We start from the raw sequence: 20795 nt of genomic DNA, 5'->3' as shown, positions 1-20795 counted from the left end.
GGCTGATTCCAGAAATGAGGGGGTTACCTTATGATGATAGATTGAGTAGACTGGGTCTTTACTCCTTGGAGTTCAGAAGGATGAGAGGTGATCTTATAGAAACATTTAAAATCATGAAAGGGATAGACAAGATAGAGGCAGAGAGGTTGTTTCCATTGGTGGGGGAGACTAGAACTAGGGGGCACAGCCTCAAAATACGGAGGAGCCAATTTAAAACCGAGTTGAGAAAAAATTTCTTCTCCCAGAGGGTTGTGAATCTGTGGAATTCTCTGCCCAAGGAAGCAGTTGAGGCTAGCTTATTGAATGTTTTCAAGTCAAAGATAGATAGATTTTTAACCAATAAGGGAATTAAGGGTTACGGGGAGAGGGCGGGTAAGTGGAGCTGAGTTCACGACCAGATCAGCCATGATCTTATTGAATGGCGGGGCAGGCTCAGGGGCTAGATGGCCTACTCCTGTTCCTAATTCTTATGTTCTTATGATCATATTGAATGGCGGTGCAGACTCGAAGGGCCAAATGGCCTACTACTGCTTCTATTTTCTATGTTTCTATGGCCAATACCGTCGAGAAACTGGGCGATAAAAGTGCAAATTCTAGCCCATAAATTCCAACACCGAGAGGGGGTGTTTGACCCAACCAGTCCATGTTGGTGTTTATCCTCCATACAAACAATCATCTAAATCCCAGATTGTACTGTCTCTATATAACTTCCAGAAGTTATTGTTTGATAACAAGGTTGGGCATTCATAGACTTTCAACTGCCAGCTGCCCATTTCTCGCCTGAAAAATGAGTGACCAGCAGTCGTAAATCTGGTGGGGACGTTGTGCACCCATTTACCTGCCTGAAGCAACTTCCAACAGGCCTTCAAATGAACATCCAGAACTCTCGCCCAAAACACGCAGCAGTTGAAAAAATCTGCTTTGGACCTTGTGCATTGATTAACCTGCAGAAGCAACTTAAGCAGGCCTTTAAATAGGCGTCTAGCTCTCTCTCTCAAATAGGCAAGAGGCTGTTTCAATATACAAAACGGGGCCAATGCTTTGGTTTGAACCTCTCAACTGCCAATAATAAATAATTACAGAAACTCTTTATTTGTTTATATTGAGAAGTTACAATTCCTATAAACAGGATTGTACCCTCGAGAATATTCCAGTTTTGAGGATTTGAAAAAATCTTTTATTTAAATGTTTTACCAAAAAGTTCTCAAATATGCTACATTGCAGAGAGATTTGTTAACAAATAAAAGATGCAAATAAAAAATAATTAAGCAAAAGTTGTATATTTTAGTCTTTGTTCTAAGTAGCCACACCCAAAATAAGTGAGTGGTAAATAGCTGATTTCCCCTGTATTGCGTGCAGATTTATTTAAAGCTGTGTGGGAAACTATTTTCCAGGAACTAAATTTAAAAAAATTATTTCTTGGGAGATTTCTTAACAATTCTTTACAAATCCCTTCTCCCCATTTTGATCTCCCAGCGCACACACTTTTGCAACAGCATAACCTCAAACTCACCTTGAGCATTGCTTCATGAGATCTGCTAAAAGCTTTAAAATTTTTGTACCATTGAGTTCAATCTAATTATTTCTCACTTTAATGAGCTAAAATTTATTATAATTCAACAGGCGAAAATGGATGAACTTCAGCTTTTCAGAGGCGATACCGTATTGCTGAAAGGAAAAAAGAGACGGGAGACTGTTTGTATTGTTCTATCAGATGATACATGTTCAGATGAGAAGGTTCGCATGAACAGGGTTGTGCGCAACAACTTGAGAGTCAGACTGGGTGACATTGTGAGGTAAGCATTTATCTATTTAGGAAGGATGGAGCACAACTCAGTGTGACTTGGTAATTTTTAAGTGTGTTCTTTTGTCTTCAGCATTCAGCCATGCCCAGATGTAAAGTATGGCAAACGAATCCATGTACTTCCCATTGATGACACAGTTGAGGGCATTACTGGAAACTTATTTGAAGTCTATCTCAAACCCTATTTCCTGGAAGCTTATCGACCAATAAGGAAAGGTGAACTTTCAAACTGCTTGAAAATATTTTGAAACTTAAATTTCTTAGAAGAATAATTTGTGCTACCTTGTATTGCATCGGAAACCAGAATATATTTTGAAATCTATTTGGTTTTGTAAATGTTGTGCAGATTTTTCAAACTGCTTGTTTAGCAAAATGATAGCAGCTAATTCATAATTTACTTTAAAGGTGATATTTTCCTGGTTCGTGGTGGAATGCGTGCTGTGGAATTCAAAGTGGTGGAAACTGATCCGAGCCCATACTGTATAGTTGCTCCAGACACTGTCATTCACTGTGAGGGTGAACCCATCAAGCGAGAGGTACCGTTAACTAAGTGGGATTCGCCATTGCAGGGACATGTACTTGGTGGGATAAACTTCTTGTACAGGAGAATAAAATATCTTTAGTAATTATTGGTAAACTTAAAATTTCAATGAGCTAATCAGTAAATCACTACAGTGAAACAGGTTCCACATCATTTTGGAACACCAATGTTAGCTGTGATACTAATGGAGGTGAGCCCATTGAGTAGGTTGATTTTACTTTCAACTTTGTTTTATGTTGGTCAATGAGCAAAAAGAAATACTGATGATACCTGGAAGTGTGTGGAAATTGGAAAGCGATTCAAAATATCAAAGGGACAATTTATATATTTTCCGTCTGGTTATCTGGGCTTTGGTAAATGGAGGAAGACTATAGAGGATGTTCTCTTTATCATTGCAATGCTGTATAATGCATATATTTCATATAGTTAAATGTTAACAGAAAATGCGATGTTGTCTTTATAAATTACTGTAAAAGTAGTAAGGGCTTTAACTACTTTACTTTAAAAGCATGATTTTTTTTTGGTTTTCATTTGAAGGATGAGGAAGAATCTTTGAATGAAGTTGGATATGATGATATTGGTGGGTGCAGAAAGCAGCTTGCTCAGATCAAAGAGATGGTGGAGCTGCCTCTTCGTCATCCTGCATTGTTCAAAGCTATTGGTGTCAAGGCAAGAGAATTAATATTTTTCCTCTTTAATTTTCCTCTTTTTCGATGGATATTTTAAAACTCCACAAGAAAATTTCAAAAGTTTACCTTTTATGTATTTTAGTGAATTCAGTTTTGTGCTCATTCGAGTGTAGAATGTTACCCAGAGGTATTGAGCTTTTTATTTGGCATGCACCAAAGGTGTCTGCTTCAGTGAAAAAGAAGGGCGGTAAGAAAAGGGATAACCAGCCGTGGATAACCAAGGAAATAAGGGAGAGTATCAAATTAAAAACCAATGCGTATAAGGTGGCCAAGGTTAGTGGGAAACTAGAAGATTGAGAAAATTTTAAACGACAGCAAAGAATGATGAAGAAAGAAATAAAGAAAGGAAAGATAGATTACGAAAGTAAACTTGCGCAAAACATAAAAACAGATAGTAAAAGCTTTTACCGATTTATATGAAACGGAAAAGAGTGACTAAAGTAAATGTTGGTCCCTTAGAAGATGAGAAGGTGGATTTAATAATGGGAAATGTGGAAATGGCTGAGACCTTAAACAATTATTTTGCTTCGGTCTTCACAGTGGAAGACACAAAAACCATGCCAAAAATTGCTGGTCACAGGAATGTGGGAAGGGAGGACCTTGAGACAATCACTATCACTCGGGGCGGGGGGGTAGTGCTGGATCGGCTAATGGGACTGAAGGTAGACAAGTCCCCTGGTCCTGATGAAATGCATCCCAGGGTATTAAAAGAGATGGCGGAAGTTATAGCAGATGCATTCGTTATAATCTACCAAAATTCTCTGGACTCTGGGGAGGTACCAGCGGATTGGAAAGCAGCTAATGTAACGCCTCTGTTTAAAAAAAAAAGGGGGCAGACAAAAGGCAGGTAACTATAGGCCGGTTAGTTTAACATCTGTAGTGGGGAAAATGCTTGAAACTATCATTAAGGAAGAAATAGCGGGACATCTAGATAGGAATAGTGCAATCAAGCAGACGCAACATGGATTCATGAAGGGGAACTCGTGTTTAACTAATTTACTGGAATTCTTTGAGGATATAACTAGCATGGTGGATAGAGGTGTACCGATGGATGTGGTGTATTTAGATTTCCAAAAGGCATTCGATAAGGTGCCACACAAAAGGTTACTGCAGAAGATAAAGGTACGCGGAGTCAGAGGAAATATATTAGCATGGATCGAGAATTGGCTGGCTAACAGAAAGCAGAGCGTCGGGATAAATGGGTCCTTTTCGGGTTGGAAATCGGTGGTTAGTGGTGTGCCACAGGGATCGGTGCTGGGACCACAACTGTTTACAATATACATAGGTGACCTGGAAGAGGGGACAGAGTGTAGTGTAACAAAATTTGCAGATGACACAAAGATTAGTGGGAAAGTGGGTTGTGTAGAGGACACAGAGGCTGCAAAGAGATTTAGATAGGTTAAGCGAATGGGCTAAGGTTTGGGAGATGGAATACAATGTCGGAAAATGTGACGTCATCCACTTTGGGGGGGGTGGGGGGGGGGAACAGTAAAAGGGAATATTATTTGAATGGGGAGAAATTACAACATGCTGCGGTGCAGAGGGACCTGGGGGTCCTTGTGCATGAATCCCAAAAAGTTAGTTTGCAGGTGCAGCAGGTAATCAGGAAGGCGAATGGAATGTTGGCCTTCATTGCGAAAGGGATGGAGTACAAAAGCAGGGAGGTCCTGCTGCAACTGTATAGGATATTAGTGAGGCCGCACCTGGAGTACTGCGTGCAGTTTTGGTCACCTTACTTAAGGAAAGATATAATAGCTTTGGAGGGGGTACAGAGACGATTCACTTGGCTGATTCCGGAGATGAGAGGGTTACCTTATGATAGATTGAGCAGACTGGGTCTTTACTCGGAGTTCAGAAGGATGAGGGGTGATCTTATAGAAACATTTAAAATAATGAAAGGGATAGACAAGATAGAGGCAGAGAGGTTGTTTCCACTGGTAGGGGAGACTAGAACTAGGGGGCACAGCCTCAAAATACGGGGGAGCCAATTTAAAACCGAGTTGAGAAGGAATTTCTTCTCCCAGAGGGTTGTGAATCTGTGGAATTCTCTGCCCAGGGAAGCAGTTGAGGCTAGCTCATTGAATGTATTCAAGTCACAGATAGATTTTTAACCAATAAGGGAAGTAAGGGTTACGGAAAGCAGGCGGGTAAGTGAAGCTGAGTCCACGGCCAGATCAGCCATGATCTTGTTGAATGGCGGAGCAGGCTTGAGGGGCTGGATGGCCTACTCCTGTTCCTAATTCTTATGTTCATGTACTCTAACTCAAATAAGTCGGCCAAAAAAACTTAATTTACTCTGGCGCAAAAGTGTATTTCAACCCAAATTGTAGAAGAACATGCGTATGAATAATTTAGGTTCTTTGAACATTTTATTGAGAGATTTTAAACCCACATTCCGGTGGACTTTTGTACCTGATAGAGATATCACAGTCTGGGCCAGATTCAGAAGGCACAAGTCAGGAGTGTGATGGAATAGTTTTCACTTGCCTGGATGGGTGCAGCTGCAAAACACTTAAGAAGCTTGACACCATCGAGGACAAAGCAATCTGCTTGATCGGCAACCCATCTGCCATATTAAACATCCACTCCCTTCACCACCGGGGCACTGTGGCTGCAGTGTGTACTATCCACAGGATGCACTGCAGCAACTTGCCAAGGCTTTTTCGACTGCACCTCCTGAACTTGTGACCCCCACAGGAAAGGGCAGTAGGTGCATGGCAACACCTCCAAGTTCCCCTCCAAGTCACACACTATCCTGACTTGGATGTGTATCGTTCCCTCATTGTCACCAGTTTAAGACTTTGGAACTCCTTACCTAACACCATAATGGGAGCATCTTCACCACAGCAGCGGTTCAAGAAGGCGGCCCACTCCAACTTTGAGGGCAATGAGGAATGGGAAATAAATGCTGGCCTTGCCTATAGTCCTAAAATGAACAAGTTTTACAAAAGGGCTGGTGGTCTGCATTATTCAGACCCTGATTTCAGTAGTTTTTTTAATCAAGGTTAGGTACTTTCATGACATTTGATAATATATATATATATATATATATAACATTGAGACATTATTTAAGTATTCGAGTTTCTGCCCTTTTCCCCAATGTAGCCTCCACGAGGTATTCTGTTGTATGGCCCCCCTGGTACTGGCAAGACCCTGATTGCTCGTGCTGTTGCAAATGAAACTGGTGCATTTTTCTTCCTTATAAATGGTAAGTTACCGTTTTATTTTCAGACTAAAATGGTTAGTATATATCTGTGTTGAAAGACTTAAAATGTTGTCATGCTCAATAAAGTAATGCAACCGAGTACTGTAGACAGTGAGTAAGTGTGACCTTAGCTCCTTTATTTAAACTCCAGAGTGCCGGTACAGCATGGGAGGTTTGTTTATATACAGTCCTCCCAAGGGATGCTGGGATCCCATGGGACTCCCAACAGGTAGGCCCTCTGTTGGCGGTATGATACAGGTTGCCTTGGGTTACATACATAACATCACTCCCTCCCAAAGTCAATAGTACACTTATTTGCAGGGTGAGACGATCTGGGGCTTTTCGCTCCCTTGTCGATCGTCTCGGTACAAATGCTGGTGTGGGTGAGTTGGTTGGTTTTTTGCTGGGCAGCTGGCCTTGCCGGGCTGCTGGGGATGGTGAGTTCAGCTTCGTGGTCAACCGTGATGTCGGTTGCCAATTGTGTGTGTGTGTGTTGGAGGGTCGAAGTTGGTGGTGTCCTCTTCGGGTTGCTCGTGGCTGTTTGTGAATCGCAGTTTGGTTTGGTCCAAATGCTTTCTGCAAGTTAGTCCATTGGCAAGTTTGACCTGAAACACACTACTCCCTTCTTTGGCTATGACAGTGCCAACAAGCCATTTGGGACCATGTCCATAGTTGAGTACAAATACAGGGTCATTGACTTCAATATCGCGTGACAAGTTTGCGCGATCGTGGTACATGCTTTGTTGATGCCGCCTGCCCTCGACGTGATCATGGAGACCAGGGTGGGCAAGAGATAGCCTTGTTTTGAGCGCTCTTTTCATGAGCAGCTCGGCTGGGGGAACCCCGGTGAGCGAGTGGGATCTGGTGCGGTAGCTGAGCAGGACTCTGGATGGACGAGTCTGCAGAGAGCCTTCCGACACACGTTTCAAGCTTTGCTTGATGGTTTGGGCTGCCCGTTCTGCCTAGCCGTTGGATGCGGGCTTGAACGGGGCAGATCTGACGTGCTTGATCCCATTGCGCGTCATGAATTCCTTGAATTCAGCACTGGTGAAGCACAGCCCATTGTCGCTGACAAGGACATCAGGCAGGCCATGTGTGGCAAACATGGCTCGTAGGCTTTCGATGGTGGCAGTGGACGTGCTTACAGACATTATTACACATTCAATCCATTTTGAATAAGCATCCACAACAACCAAAAACATTTTGCCTAGAAATGGGCCCGCAAAGTCAACCTAGACCACGGTTTGGAGGGCCACGACCACAAACTTCGTGGTGCCTCTCTGGGTGCATTGCTCAGTTGAGAACAAGTGTTGCATTGGCTCACGCATGACTCTAAGTCTGGGTCGATGCCGGGCCACCACTCATGGGATCTGGCTATAGCTTTCATCATTACTATGCCTGGGTGGGTACTATGTAGCGTTTGAACGTTTCCTTGCCTGCCTTCGGCAAAACCACGCGATTACCCCACAAAAGACAGTCCGCCTGTATGGACATTTCGCCTTTGCGCCTCTGGAACAGCTTGATCTCTTCTTGCATCTCTGCTGGGACGCTGGACCAGCTCCCATGGAGGACACAGTTTTTTTTTACCAGGGACAGTAAAGGATCCTGGCTGGTCCAGGTCCTGATCTGGCGGGCTGTAACAGGTGACTTTCTTTTTTCGAATGCATCCATTACCAAGAACAAGTCTGCAGGCTGTGTCATTTTCACTCCGGTGCTGGGCAATGGTAGTCGACTGAGAGCATCAGCGCAGTTTTCTGTGGCGGATTACATAGTTATATGCAGACAGCGTGAGCGCTCATCTTTGGATGAGGCAGAGGCAGAGGCGTTGGTGTTAATCCCTTTGCTCTCTGAGAATACCGATTTTGAGCGGCTTAAACTTGAGACCAAACAGATGCTTGTGCATTTTTTTCACCCCGTAAACACATGCCAGAGCTGCTTTTTCAATCATGCTGTAAAGCCTTTCGGCCTTGGACAAACTCCTGGACGCATAGGCGACCGGTTGCAATGTTCCCGATTCGTTAGCTTGCTGTAACACATACCCGACCCCGTATGAAGACGCATCGCAAGCTAGCACTAATCGTTTACATGGGTTATGCAGAACAAGCAGTTTGTTGGAACATAACAGATTTCAGGCTTTCTCAAAAGCAGCCTCTCGTGATTTCCCCCATACCCAGTCGTCGTCTCCCTTGCGTAGTAGCACATGTAGGGGTTCTAGCAAGGTGCTTAACCCGGGTAGGAAATTACCGAAATAGTTGAGTCCCAGGAACGACCACAGCTCTGTCGCCTTGGCGTGTTCTTGATGGCCTCCGTCTTGGCGTCGGTGGGTCTGATGCCGCCTGCCACGATTCTTCTCCCTAAGAATTCAACCTCGAGCGCCAGGAAAACACACCGAGTGTTTCAACCTGAGTCCCACGCGATCTAGCTGACTTAGAACCTCTTCCAGGTTCTGCAAGTGTTCAATGGTGTCCCGACCTGTGACCAGTATGTCATCCTGAAAAACCACGGTGCGCGGAACCGACTTTAGCAGGCTCACCATGTTCCTTTGGAAAATTGCCACGGCCGATCTAATCCCAAATGGGCGTCTATTGTAGATGAACACCTTTGTGCGTGTTGATGCAGGTGAGGCCGTTCGATGATTCCTCCAGCTCCTGCATCATGTAGGCCAAGGTCAGGTCCAACTTGGTGAACGTCTTTCCTCTAGTCAGGGTCGCAAATAGGTTGTCTGCCTTGGGTAGCGGGTACTGGTCCTGTAGCGGAAAATGCTTAATCGTTACTTTATAGTCCCCACAAATTCTGACCGTGCCGTCGCCTTTGAGAACTGGAACAATCGGACTGGCCCACTCGTTGAACTCCACCGGCGCGATGATGCCTTCTCGCTGCAGCCTGTCCAGCTCAATTTCCACTTTCTCTCGCATCACATATGGCACCCTCCGTGCCTTGTGGTGGATGCGTCGTGTACCGGGCACCAAGTGGATCTGCACCGTTGCCCCCGAGAAACTTCCAATGCCTGACTCAAACAACGAAAGGAACTTGCTCAGAACCTGGGCACATGAGGCGTCGTCGACGGACGAGAGCACTCTGATGTCGTCCCAGTTCCAGCGGATTTTTCCCAGCCAGCTTCTGCCGAACAGTGTGGGGCCATCTCCTGGTACAATCCATAGTGAGAGTTCGTGCACTGCTCCATCATAGGAGACTTTTACTTCTGCGCTGCCAATAACAGGAATCAGCTCTTTGGTGTAAATTCTTAGCTTGGTATGAATGGGGCTAAGCTTGGGGCTGTGTGCCTTGTTGCACCACAGCCTGTCGAATGCCTTTTTGCTCATGATAGATTGACTCGCACCCGTGTTCAGTTCCATGGATACTGGAATTCCGTTCAGTTCAACTTTTGACATGATCGGTGGACATTTCGTGGTGAAGATGTGTACCCCGTACACTTCTGCCTCCTCGGTTTGAGTCTCTAGTTCATCCTGATCCACCATGGATCGATCTTCCTCTGCAACGTGGTCGTTTGCAGGGTTTGCAGCTCATTTGCACATTTGCTGGAGGTGTCCCATTGTTCCACAGCCTTTGCATACATAGTGTTTGAAGCGGCATTGTTGGGCTCGATGATCATCTCCGCAGCGCCAACAAGGTGTTAACTGCCTCACATTAACGATTGATGGCAGACTATGGATCATATGAGGTCGTGCAGCTGCCGGCGTATACGTTCTGCCATATGCATTCCTGCCTGAAAACGATGTTACTTTGTGTACAGTACTAGCTGAAACCTCTTTATGCTGCGAAATTTGTTTGGTGTTATCGCTGGTGGACATAAATTCCTGGGCTATCGTTATGGCTTTGCTCAGATTCGGTGTTTCAACAGTCAATAGTTTGCGAAGGATAACCTCATGGCCAATGCCAAGCACAAAAAAGTCTCTTAGCATTTGCTCCAGGAATCCATCGAATTCGCAATGTCCTGCAAGGCGCCTTAATTCAGCGACGTAGCTCGCCACTTCCTGGCCTTCAGACCGTTGACATGTGTAGAATCGATACCTTGCCATCAAAATGCTTTCCTTCGGATTTCGGTGTTCCCGGACTAGCGTACACAGTTTTTCATAGGATTTGGTTGTTGGTTTCACTGGAGCTAAAAGATTCTTCATGAGGCCATAGGTTGTTGCCCCACGAACGGTTATATACAGTGCTCCCAAGGGATGCTGGGATCCCTTGGGACTCCCAACAGGTAGGCCCTCTGGTGGCGGTATGATACAGTTTGCCTTGGGTTACATACATAACATTATGTCCTCAGTAAGACTCAAAATGCTTCTTGGACTTCAGACAGTTATAAAATAGTTCACTTAAATGTACTTGTTTGTGGGGTAAACATGCCAGTATTAAGTTGGGAACCAGTTGATCTAAGCTTGATAAAATAATGCAATGGTGTTTTGAAGCCTGTAAACTTGAACCAAGCTTTCTTAGAAAGCAAAGCAATATAGTGAGATTCAGTTGTGGTGATAGCTATATCTATAACGCAATTGAAACTGAAAGTTTTATTCTTCGAGTGAGAATCAATGGAAATATAGCAAGAAACAATTGTGCCTTTTGAGATTTAATTTTGTTTGTGTGCTGCAAAGTGCTAACCCTCTTCTTCCCCCTCAGCCTGCAACTCCTATTCCTCATGGTGCTCTCATTCCTGCATCAAAATGTCACTTGTGTGTTCCAATTTTTAAATTTAAAGTCTATTCTACTTGGCTTTAGGCATTGTGTTAAGGGGGTGTGCATTTATGATGCCATGTCCCAGATTTTCCTATAACGGTGAGATCGGCGACATGCATCGTACATTTAGCGGTTTAACAACGATCTGTCGATAATTTTCTTATTTTCCTGCATTTTTTTAATTACAATGTGCTGCAGGGAGATAACGTGGCCATTTTTTTTTATCCAATGATTTTAATAAATGCATTTGATCAGCTTGTTGAACTGGAAGTTCTCGGTTCTCCCCCCATTCACTCAATAATCTTTATTCGTCACTTACTTCATAGTTTCCCCTTCCTTTTGCGCCATTCATGGGTCCCTACTCCAAAGATATACCATTATAATAATGCAAGCTCCCAGGAAAATTTGGACACATTACAATTACAATATGATTACCTGGAATGGCACACAGGGACAGATTTTGGCAAATCTTCAGTGAGGTTTCTGTAAGAGTTTTGGTTGGTGGTAATGCATTCAAATTTGCCACCTGGAGCGATCCAATGGACCGATATAGTACATATTTGTAAACTTGGTGAACGCGCTTGTTTATTTTTGGCACCAACTGATTCTTGTGCCACAAGCCTGTACTGATTAGTGATTCTGGTTGGTACCAGCAATGCTGACTGTCTACTTTGAACATGTTCACAGCAACAAGTTCCTCAGAGTTGTGGTAGGACTAGCTCTACCTATGTTCTTGCTGTGCTGCTGCACCAAGATGTTAAGTCACCCAGAGCAGTGTTATTTCTGGGGCATTTTTGTGGTGACAAACAGTCCCTTCAGGTTGCAATATTTGAGTTAAATTGGGTGAATGGAGGGAACTTCTGTTGCCAGATAATTAATGTCCCATTATTGCTCATTAGTGGAATCCTATTTGGTCTTCACAGCAGCTCCCTTATGCCACAACTGCTGCCACCAGAGTTCCCATCTCAATTCTTGGGTGGCAGGATTTTATCAAGAGCACGTCCTCTGTGAATACGTTCATCTGGATGTTAGGCAGTTTCATCCTACTTTTATTCCAGTTACCAAATTTGTAGCAAGCAGGTCAGTCTATTGGACCGAAGAAGACTTTGTGGGAGTCTGTGTTGTAGATAGAACTTTTTAGTTAATTCTGTGCAATGCCCAAATCAACCAAATTCTTAAAAACATTCAAATTATGACTTGCATAGAGTTTCAGCATTGAGACTCCAATGTAGATCAGGGATATCCGTTGAATTCCTACTCTGATACTGTGCAATGGCTCTGGTAGAAAGTAGATGTTGAGCATGAGATCTGGCTTGGTTATGATTCTCCCATCATTAAATAGCCTGCTGGCACTTGCTATCTAGGCTTGTACAAGTGTTGATTTTGAACGAAAGCAAAATACTGCAGATACTGGAATCTGAAATAAAAGCAGAAAATGCTGGAAATCTCAGCGGGTCAGGCAGCATCTGTGGACATTTCAGGTCGATGACCCTTCAGATCTGGCAAATGTTTCAAATGAACAGATTCTTAGAGTACTGAAAGGGGGAGGGGAGGAAAGAACAAAAGGGAAGGTTTGTGATAGGGTGTAAAATGGGAGAGATTTGAAAGACAGATGGGATAATGGGCTGACTTGAGATGGTAATGGCAGAAGTTAGAAATAGTCTAGATAGGGTGTGAATAGTGAAATAATTACCAGCTGCCATGCAAAACAGAAAAAAAATACATAGGATTGGGGGTGGGGTTTAAAATAAAGAGGAAAGGGAGCAAAGTCTGGGCAGAGATTATGGTCTGAAATTGTTGAACTCGATAATTTTGAGCGAAGTGCTTGAGGATAACCAGCACTCATTGATTCATACCACTGTATGCGTTACTATCTTCAGAAGAAAAGTCTGGGGGAAATTTTGGAAAGATGAAAGAAACAACTCCCTGTGGAGACATCACTTGCTACGATATCCTTGGGTGACTGTGCCTTCCCCCTTCAGTATGTAGAGTATGTTTTGACTCAAATAACACAGACATGCCAGGAAAATAACTTTTCGAACAAAAGGTTTTTCTTAACTTTTTATAAAGTTATAATCTGTTCTCGAGTTTAATCTTTATTAATACTGGTTTGTAAAACTGCATGGAAGAGCCAGTCATCCTCACAAAGAAACATAGAAAATAGGTGCAGGAGTAGGCCATGCGGCCCTTCGAGCCTGCACCACCATTCAATAAGATCATGGCTGATCATTCCCTCAGTACCCCTTTCCTGCTATCCCTCCATACTCCTTGATCCGTTTAGCCATAAGGGCCATATCTAACTCCCTCTTGAATATATCCAATGAACTGACATCAACAACTCTCTGCGGTAGAGAATTCCACAGGTTAACAACACTTGAGTGAATAAGTTTCTCCTCATCTCAGTCCTAAATGGCTTACCCTTTATCCTCAGATTATGACCCCTGGTTCTGGACTTCCCCAACATCGGGAACATTCTTCCTGCATCTAACCTGTCCAGTCCCGTCAGAATTTTATGTTTCTATGAGATCCCCTCTCATTCTTCTAAACTCCAGTGAATACAATCTCTCCTCATAAGTCAGTCCTGCCATCCCGGGAATCAGTCTGGCGAACCTTCGCTGCACTCCCTCAATAGTAAGAACGTCCTTCCTCAGATTAGGAGACCAAAACTGAACACAATATTCCAGGTGAGGCCTCACCAAGGCTCTGTATAACTGCAGTAAGACCTCCCTGCTCCTATACTCAAATCCTCTCTCTATGAAGGCCAACATGCCATTTGCCGCCTTCACTGCCTGCTGTACCTGCATGCCAACTTTCAGTGACTGATGTACTATGACACCCAGGTCTCGTTGCACCTTTTCCTAATCTGCCGCCATTTAGATAATCTGCCTTCATGTTTTTGCCACCAAAATGGATAACCTCACATTTATCCACATTTATACTGCATTTGCCCACTCACCTAACCTGTCCAAGTCACCCTGCAGCCTCTTAGCATCCTCCTCACAGCTCACACCGCCACCCAGCTTAGTGTCATCTGCAAACTTGGAGATATTACACTCAATTCCCTCATCCAATTCATTGATGTATATTGTAAATAGCTGGGGTCCCAGCACTGAGCCCTGCGGCACCCCACTAGTCACTGCCTGCCATTCTGAAAAGGACCCGTTTATCCCGACTCGCTGCTTCCTGTCTGCCAACCAGTTCTCTATCCACGTCAATACATTACCCCCAATACCATGTGCTTTAATTTTGCACACCAATCTCTTGTGTGGGACCTTGTCAAAAGCCTTTTGAAAATCCAAATACACCACATCCACTGGTTCTCCCTTGTCCACTCTTACCAGTTACATCCTCAAAAAATTCTAGTAGATTTGTCAAGCATGATTTCCCTTTCATAAATCCATGCTGACTTGGACTGATCCTGTCGCTGCTTCCCAAATGCGCTGCTATTACATCTTTAATAATTGATTCCAACATTTTCTCCACTACTGATGTCAGGCTAACTGGTCTATAATTCCCCGTTTTCTCTCTCCCTCCTTTTTTTAAAAAGTGGTGTTACATTAGCTACCCTCCAGTCCATAAGAACTGATCCAGAGTCGATAGACTGTTGGAAAATGACCACCAATGCATCCACTGTTTCTCGGGCCACTTCTTTAAGTACTCTGGGATGCAGACTATCAGGCCTTGGGGATTTATCGGCCTTCAATCCTATCAATTTCCCGAACACAATTTCCTGACTAATAAGGATTTCCTTCTCGAGACTCTTGGTCCCCTAGTATTTCCGGAAGGTTATTTGTGTCTTCCTTAGTGAAGACAGAACCAAAGTATTTGTTCAATTGGTCTGCCATTTCTTTGTTCCCCGTTATAAATTCACCTGATTCTGACTGCAAGGGACCTACATTTGTCTTCACTAATCTTTTTCACTTCACATATCTATGAAGCTTTTGCAGTTAATTTTGGATGTTCCCTGCAAGCTTACTCTCATACTCTATTTTCCCCCTCCTAATTAAACCCTTTGTCCTTCTCTGCTGAATTCTAAATTTCTCCCAGTCCTCAGGTTTGCTGCTTTTTCTGGCCAATTTATATGTCTCTTCCTTGGATTTAACACTATCCCTAATTTTCCTTGTTAGCCACGGTTGAGCTACCTTCCCCGTTTTTTTTTTACGCCAGATAGGGATATACAATTGTTGAAGTTCATCCATGTGATCTTTAAATGTCTGCCATTGCCTATCCACCGTCATCCCTTTAAGTATCATTCGCCAGTCTATCCTAGCTAATTCACGTCTCATACCATCGAAGTTATCTTTCTTTAAGTTCAGGACCCTAGTCTCTGAATTAACTGGCCCATAGGTGGTCTTGACTGCGATGAAGAATAGAAACATAGAAAATAGGTGCAGGAGTAGGCCATTCGGCCCTTCTAGCCTGCACCGCCATTCAATGAGTTCATGGCTGAATATGCAACTTCAGTACTCCATTCCTGCTTTCTCGCCAAAACCCTTGATCCCCCTAGTAGTAAGGACTTCATCTAACTCCTTTTTGAATATATTTAGTGAATTGGCCTCAACAACTTTCTGTGGTAGAGAATTCCACAGGTTCACCACTCTCTGGATGAAGAAGTTTCTCCTCATCTCGGTCCTAAATGGCTTATCCCTTATCCTTAGACTGTGTCCCCTGGTTCTGGACTTCCCCAACATTGGGAACATTCTAACCTGTCTAAACCCATCAGAATTTTAAACGTTTCTATGAGATCCCCTCTCATTCTTCTGAACTCCAGTGAATACAAGCCCAGTTGATCCAGTCTTTCTTGATATGTCAGTCCTGCCATCCCGGGAATCAGTCTGGTGAACCTTCGCTGCTCTCCCTCAATAGCAAGAATGTCCTTCCTCAAGTTAGGAGACCAAAACTGTACACAATACTCCAGGTGTGGCCTCACCAAGGCCCTGTACAACTGTAGCAACACCTCCCTGCCCCTGTACTCTAATCCCCTCGCTATGAAGGCCAACATGCCATTTGCTTTCTTAACCGCCTGCTGTACCTGTATGCCAACCTTCAATGACTGATGTACCATGACACCCAGGTCTCGTTGCACCTCCCCTTTTCCTAATCTGTCAGCATTCAGATAATAGAGTGTCTCTCTGTTTTTACCACCAAAGTGGATAACCTCACATTTATCCACATTATACTTCATCTGCCATGCATTTGCCCACTCACCTAACCGATCCAAGTCGCTCTGCAGCCTCATAGCATCCTCCTCGCAGCTCACACTGCCACCCAACTTAGTGTCATCCGCAAATTTGGAGATACTACATTTAATCCCCTCATCTAAATCATTAATGTACAGTGTAAACAGCTGGGGCCCCAGCACAAAACCTTGTGGTACCCCACTAGTCACTGTCTGCCATTCTGAAAAGTACCCATTTACTCCTACTCTTTGCTTCCTGTCTGACAACCAGTTCTCAATCCATGTCAGCACACTACCCCCAATCCCATGTGCTTTAACTTTGCACATTAATCTCTTGGGTGGGACCTTGTCGAAAGCCTTCTGAAAGTCCAAATACACCACATCAACTGGTTCTCCCTTGTCCACTCTACTGAAAACATCCTCAAAATAGTCCAGAAGATTTGTCAAGCATGATTTCCCTTTCACAAATCCATGCTGACTTGGACCTATCATGTCACCATTTTCCAAATGCGCTGCTATGACATCCTTAATAATTGATTCCATCATTTTACCCATTACCGATGTCAGGCTGACTGGTCTATAATTCCCTGTTTTCTCTCCCTCCTTTTTTAAAAAGTGGGGTAACATTGGCTACCCTCCACTCGATAGGAACTGATCCAGAGTCAATGGAATGTTGGAAAATGACTGTCAATGCATCCGCTATTTCCAAGGCCACCTCCTTAAGTACTCTGGGATGCAGTCCATCAGGCCCTGGGGATTTATCGGCCTTCAATCCCATCAATTTCCCCAACACAATTTCCCGACTAATAAGGATTAACCTCAGTTCCTTCTCCTTACTAGACCCTCTGACCCCTTTTATATCCGGAAGGTTGTTTGTGTCCTCCTTAGTGAATACCGAACCAAAGTACTTGTTAATTGGTCTGCCATTTCTCTGTTCCCCGTTATAACTTCCCCTGATTCTGACTGCAGGGGACCTACGTTTGTCTTTACTAACCTTTTTCTCTTTACATATCTATAGAAACTTTTGCAATCCGTCTTAATGTTCCCTGCAAGTTTCTTCTCGTACTCCATTTTTCCTGCCCTAATCAAACCCTTTGTCCTCCTCTGCTGAGTTCTAAATTTCTCCCAGTCCCTGGGTTCGCTGCTATTTCTGGCCAATTTGTATGCCACTTTCTTGGCTTTAATTCTATCCCTGATTTCCCTTGATAGCCACGGTTGAGCCACCTTCCCTTTTTTTATTTTTACGCCAGACAGGAATGTACAATTGTTGTAGTTCATCCATGCGGTCTCTGAATGTCTGCCATTGCCCATCCACAGTCAACCCCTTAAGTATCATTCGCCAATCTATCCTAGCCAATTCACCCCTCATACCTTCAAAGTTAGCCTTCTTTAAGTTCTGGACCATGGTCTCTGAATTAACTGTTTCATTCTCCATCCTAATGCAGAATTCCACCATATTATGGTCACTCTTCCCCAAGGGGCCTCGCACAACGAAATTGCTAATTAATCCTCTCTCATTACACAACACCCAGTCTAAGATGGCCTCCCCCCTAGTTGGTTCCTCGACGTATTGGTCTAGAAAACCATCCCTTATGCACTCCAGGAAATCCTCCTCCACCGTATTGCTTCCAGTTTGGTTAGCCCAATCTATGTGCATATTAAAGTCATCCATTATAACTGCTGCACCTTTATTGCATGCACCCCTAATTTCCTGTTTGATGCCCTCCCCAACATCACTACTACTGTTTGGAGGTCTGTACACAACTCCCACTAATGTTTTTTTCCCTTTGGTGTTCTGCAGCTCTACCCATATAGATTCCACATCATCCAAGCTAATGTCCTTCTTAACTATTGCCTTAATTTCCTCCTTAACCAGCAATGCTGACCCACCTCCTTTTCCTTTTATTCTATCCTTCCTGAATGTTGAATACCCCTGGATGTTGAGTTCCCAGCCCTGATCATCCTGGAGCCACATCTCTGTAATCCCAATCACATCATATTTGTTAACATCTATTTGCACAGTTAATTCATCCACCTTATTACGAATACTCCTTGCATTAAGACACAAAGCCGTCAGGCTTGTTTTTTTAACACCCTTTGTCCTTTTAGAATTTTGCTGTACAGTGGCTCTTTTTGTTCTTTGCCTTGGGTTTCTCTGTCCTCCACTTTTCTCCATCTCCTTTCTGTCTTTTGCTTTTGTCTCCTTTTTGTTTTCCTCTGTCTCCCTGCATTGGTTCCCATCCCCCTGCCATATTAGTTTAACTCCTCCCCAACAGCACTAGCAAACACTCCCCCTAGGACATTGGTTCCGGTCCTGCCCAGGTGCAGACCGTCCGGTTTGTACTGGTCCCATCTCCCCCAGAACCGGTTCCAATGCCCCAGGAATTTGAATCCCTCCCTGCTGCACCACTGCTCAAGCCACATCATGGTTGTCGACCAGCTGCTGTATCTCCTGTGCTTTCTCCATCCATCACCTGTTCTTTCGGTCCCGGGTTTTTTGTTGGACCTCAGCCTTGAATCGTCTGTAATGCTGCTTTGCTGCTCCCGCGTTGGGTTGTTGTTTAAGGCTCAGAAATTCCCTGCGTTTGCGATCTATTAGCTCTTGGATCTCCTGATCATTCTCATCAAACCAGTCCTGGTGTTTCCTGGTTGAGTAACCAAGTGTCTCTTTGCAGGTACTGTTTATGGAGGCCTGGAGGGCAGACCAAGCGCTGTGGGCATTCTGCGTCTCGGGGTCGTCAAGGCACGCCAGGCTAGCTGTGAGGCGCTGGCTGTATAAGGCTCTCTTAGCTAGGTCCTTAACTGCTCCGGCATTGACTATTTTGCGGCACTGCTTCTGCTGCCCCTTCCGCTTTAGGGCTATGTTGATGTCGAAGATCCGTCCAGCAGTCGGCGGCTCCTGTCATGGCACAGGTGATGCGCACATGCTTGCGATCCCTGGCTAGGACAGTGACCTAGTCCAGCAGGTGCCAGTGCTTAGAGCGAGGGTGTTGCCACAATGCCTTGTATTTATCCCTCTGGCTGAGCAAGCTGTTGGTGATGACAAGTTCGTACTCTACACATTTTGTCAGGAGTAGGGTACCACTGGAGTTGACTTTCCCTACCCCTTCTCTGCCAATCAGGCCCCTCCTCCCCCTCCCCCCCCCCCCCCCACCCCCCCTTCCCGGCAAGAGGTCTGTGTCCTTGCCTGAAGTCGCCGAGGAGGATCAGTTTGTCGCCCGCGGGGGCACAGGTCAGGGATTTTTCGAGGTTGGTGTAAAAACCTTCTTTGGCCTCATCAGTTGCATCAAGTGTTGGGGCGTACGCACTGATGACTGTGGCGTACTGGTTCTAGAATAGGGTGAGTCGAAGAGTCATGAGGCGTTCGTTAGCCTTTGAGGCGGTCAAACAGCTCATTTTTGTACCCTCATGATCACTAACTGGTGATCCCTGTTTTTAAAATGTACACATGAAGACTGCAATGCTGTTAAATGTGACTGACGGTTGATTTGCTTGAATAGTCTGTTGAAATTTGGTGGCTTATGTATGCACTTGGCGGTGTTGTAGAGGGCTAATGTTTGTCGACAAAATAGAACCTCTAATAGAGCACTTGGTAGAGTGCCCTAAGTCACTAGCCATCTCTGCACTTGTATTTAATTTGACTACTTTTTGCATTGCTTGTGATGGAAAAGGCTAGGGAAACTTACATGGTAGTTAATTTTAAATATTACATGATTAAATATTAACCATACTGAATTATTTCCTTACAGGACCTGAGATTATGAGCAAACTTGCAGGAGAATCTGAGAGCAATCTGAGAAAAGCATTTGAAGAGGCTGAGAAAAATGCTCCTGCTATTATTTTTATTGATGAACTGGATGCCATTGCTCCAAAGAGAGAGAAGGTATGATCTAAATGTAATTTACGTGTTAGTATAATTAATTATTTGCCCCCAAACTTTAATTTCCAAACTGTTTATTTTTAATTTTTGAGTAGCAGCTCCATCTATGCAGTTTCTCATTGGCTTCAATTTTAGTATCATCTGTAAATTTGAAATAGTCTTCAATATCCTCTTGTATTTTAAATGTCCTGTTGAAGAAACCTTTTGTGTAATATTTAACTAATTTAGCTGCTATTATCCAATGTTGGAATCTTGTCGGATGGGTTTTGCAAATATTTAAGTCTCTAGCATTTATTACATTTCCCATGTCCACCATCGTACACTTGTCTGTTAATCTCAAGCAAATTTGTTGAACCTGTTGCTAATGAAAATCCCATTGGAGACGTTTTATGTTTTCTGCTCTTGGCAACCTGACCAAAAAAGTCAGGTATTAAGTTCTGTAACTGAACATTGCATAGCAGAATACATAGGAATGCACAGAACCTGGAAAGGTCTCACAAATGACAACAAAATAAATGACAAGATAATCTCTTATTGATGTTGGTTGAGGGATAAATGTTGGCCAAGACACTAGGATGACACCTTATGATAGAATTGAACATTCTTAACTCTTATTTTGTTGAGGAAGAAGCCCTTTTGTAATTTGTTTAATGTACATTTATAATTCCATCGCTGGAACAGCTATCAACTGGTATTAGAATGGCATCAACTTCTCTCAAGCTATTGGCGGTCGTGCTGTATCTGTCGAGTAGGTTGCTGGCAGTAGAGAGTTGTACTCTGTTCCTGTTATTTCTGCAGCTGGCCC

General features: G+C 43.9%; 1 protein-coding gene across 1 annotated transcript in view; it reads left to right on the top strand.

Annotated features, from left to right (window-relative positions):
- The window catches only part of vcp (valosin containing protein), a 68037-nt gene that overhangs the window by 29509 nt on the left and 17733 nt on the right, over positions 1–20795 (top strand). Inside the window, exons 3-8 of the mRNA XM_070868424.1 lie at positions 1624–1796; positions 1878–2020; positions 2210–2340; positions 2883–3014; positions 6140–6242; positions 19860–19993. Coding sequence (XP_070724525.1) covers positions 1624–1796; positions 1878–2020; positions 2210–2340; positions 2883–3014; positions 6140–6242; positions 19860–19993 — 816 coding nt within the window. The remainder of the gene's footprint in view (positions 1–1623; positions 1797–1877; positions 2021–2209; positions 2341–2882; positions 3015–6139; positions 6243–19859; positions 19994–20795) is intronic.

This window comes from Pristiophorus japonicus, chromosome 2, assembly GCF_044704955.1.
Source record: "Pristiophorus japonicus isolate sPriJap1 chromosome 2, sPriJap1.hap1, whole genome shotgun sequence".
Taxonomy (NCBI): Eukaryota; Metazoa; Chordata; class Chondrichthyes; family Pristiophoridae; genus Pristiophorus; species Pristiophorus japonicus.
The sequence above is the reverse complement of the archived record's forward strand: the minus strand, read 5'-3'. Positions and strand labels throughout refer to the sequence as shown.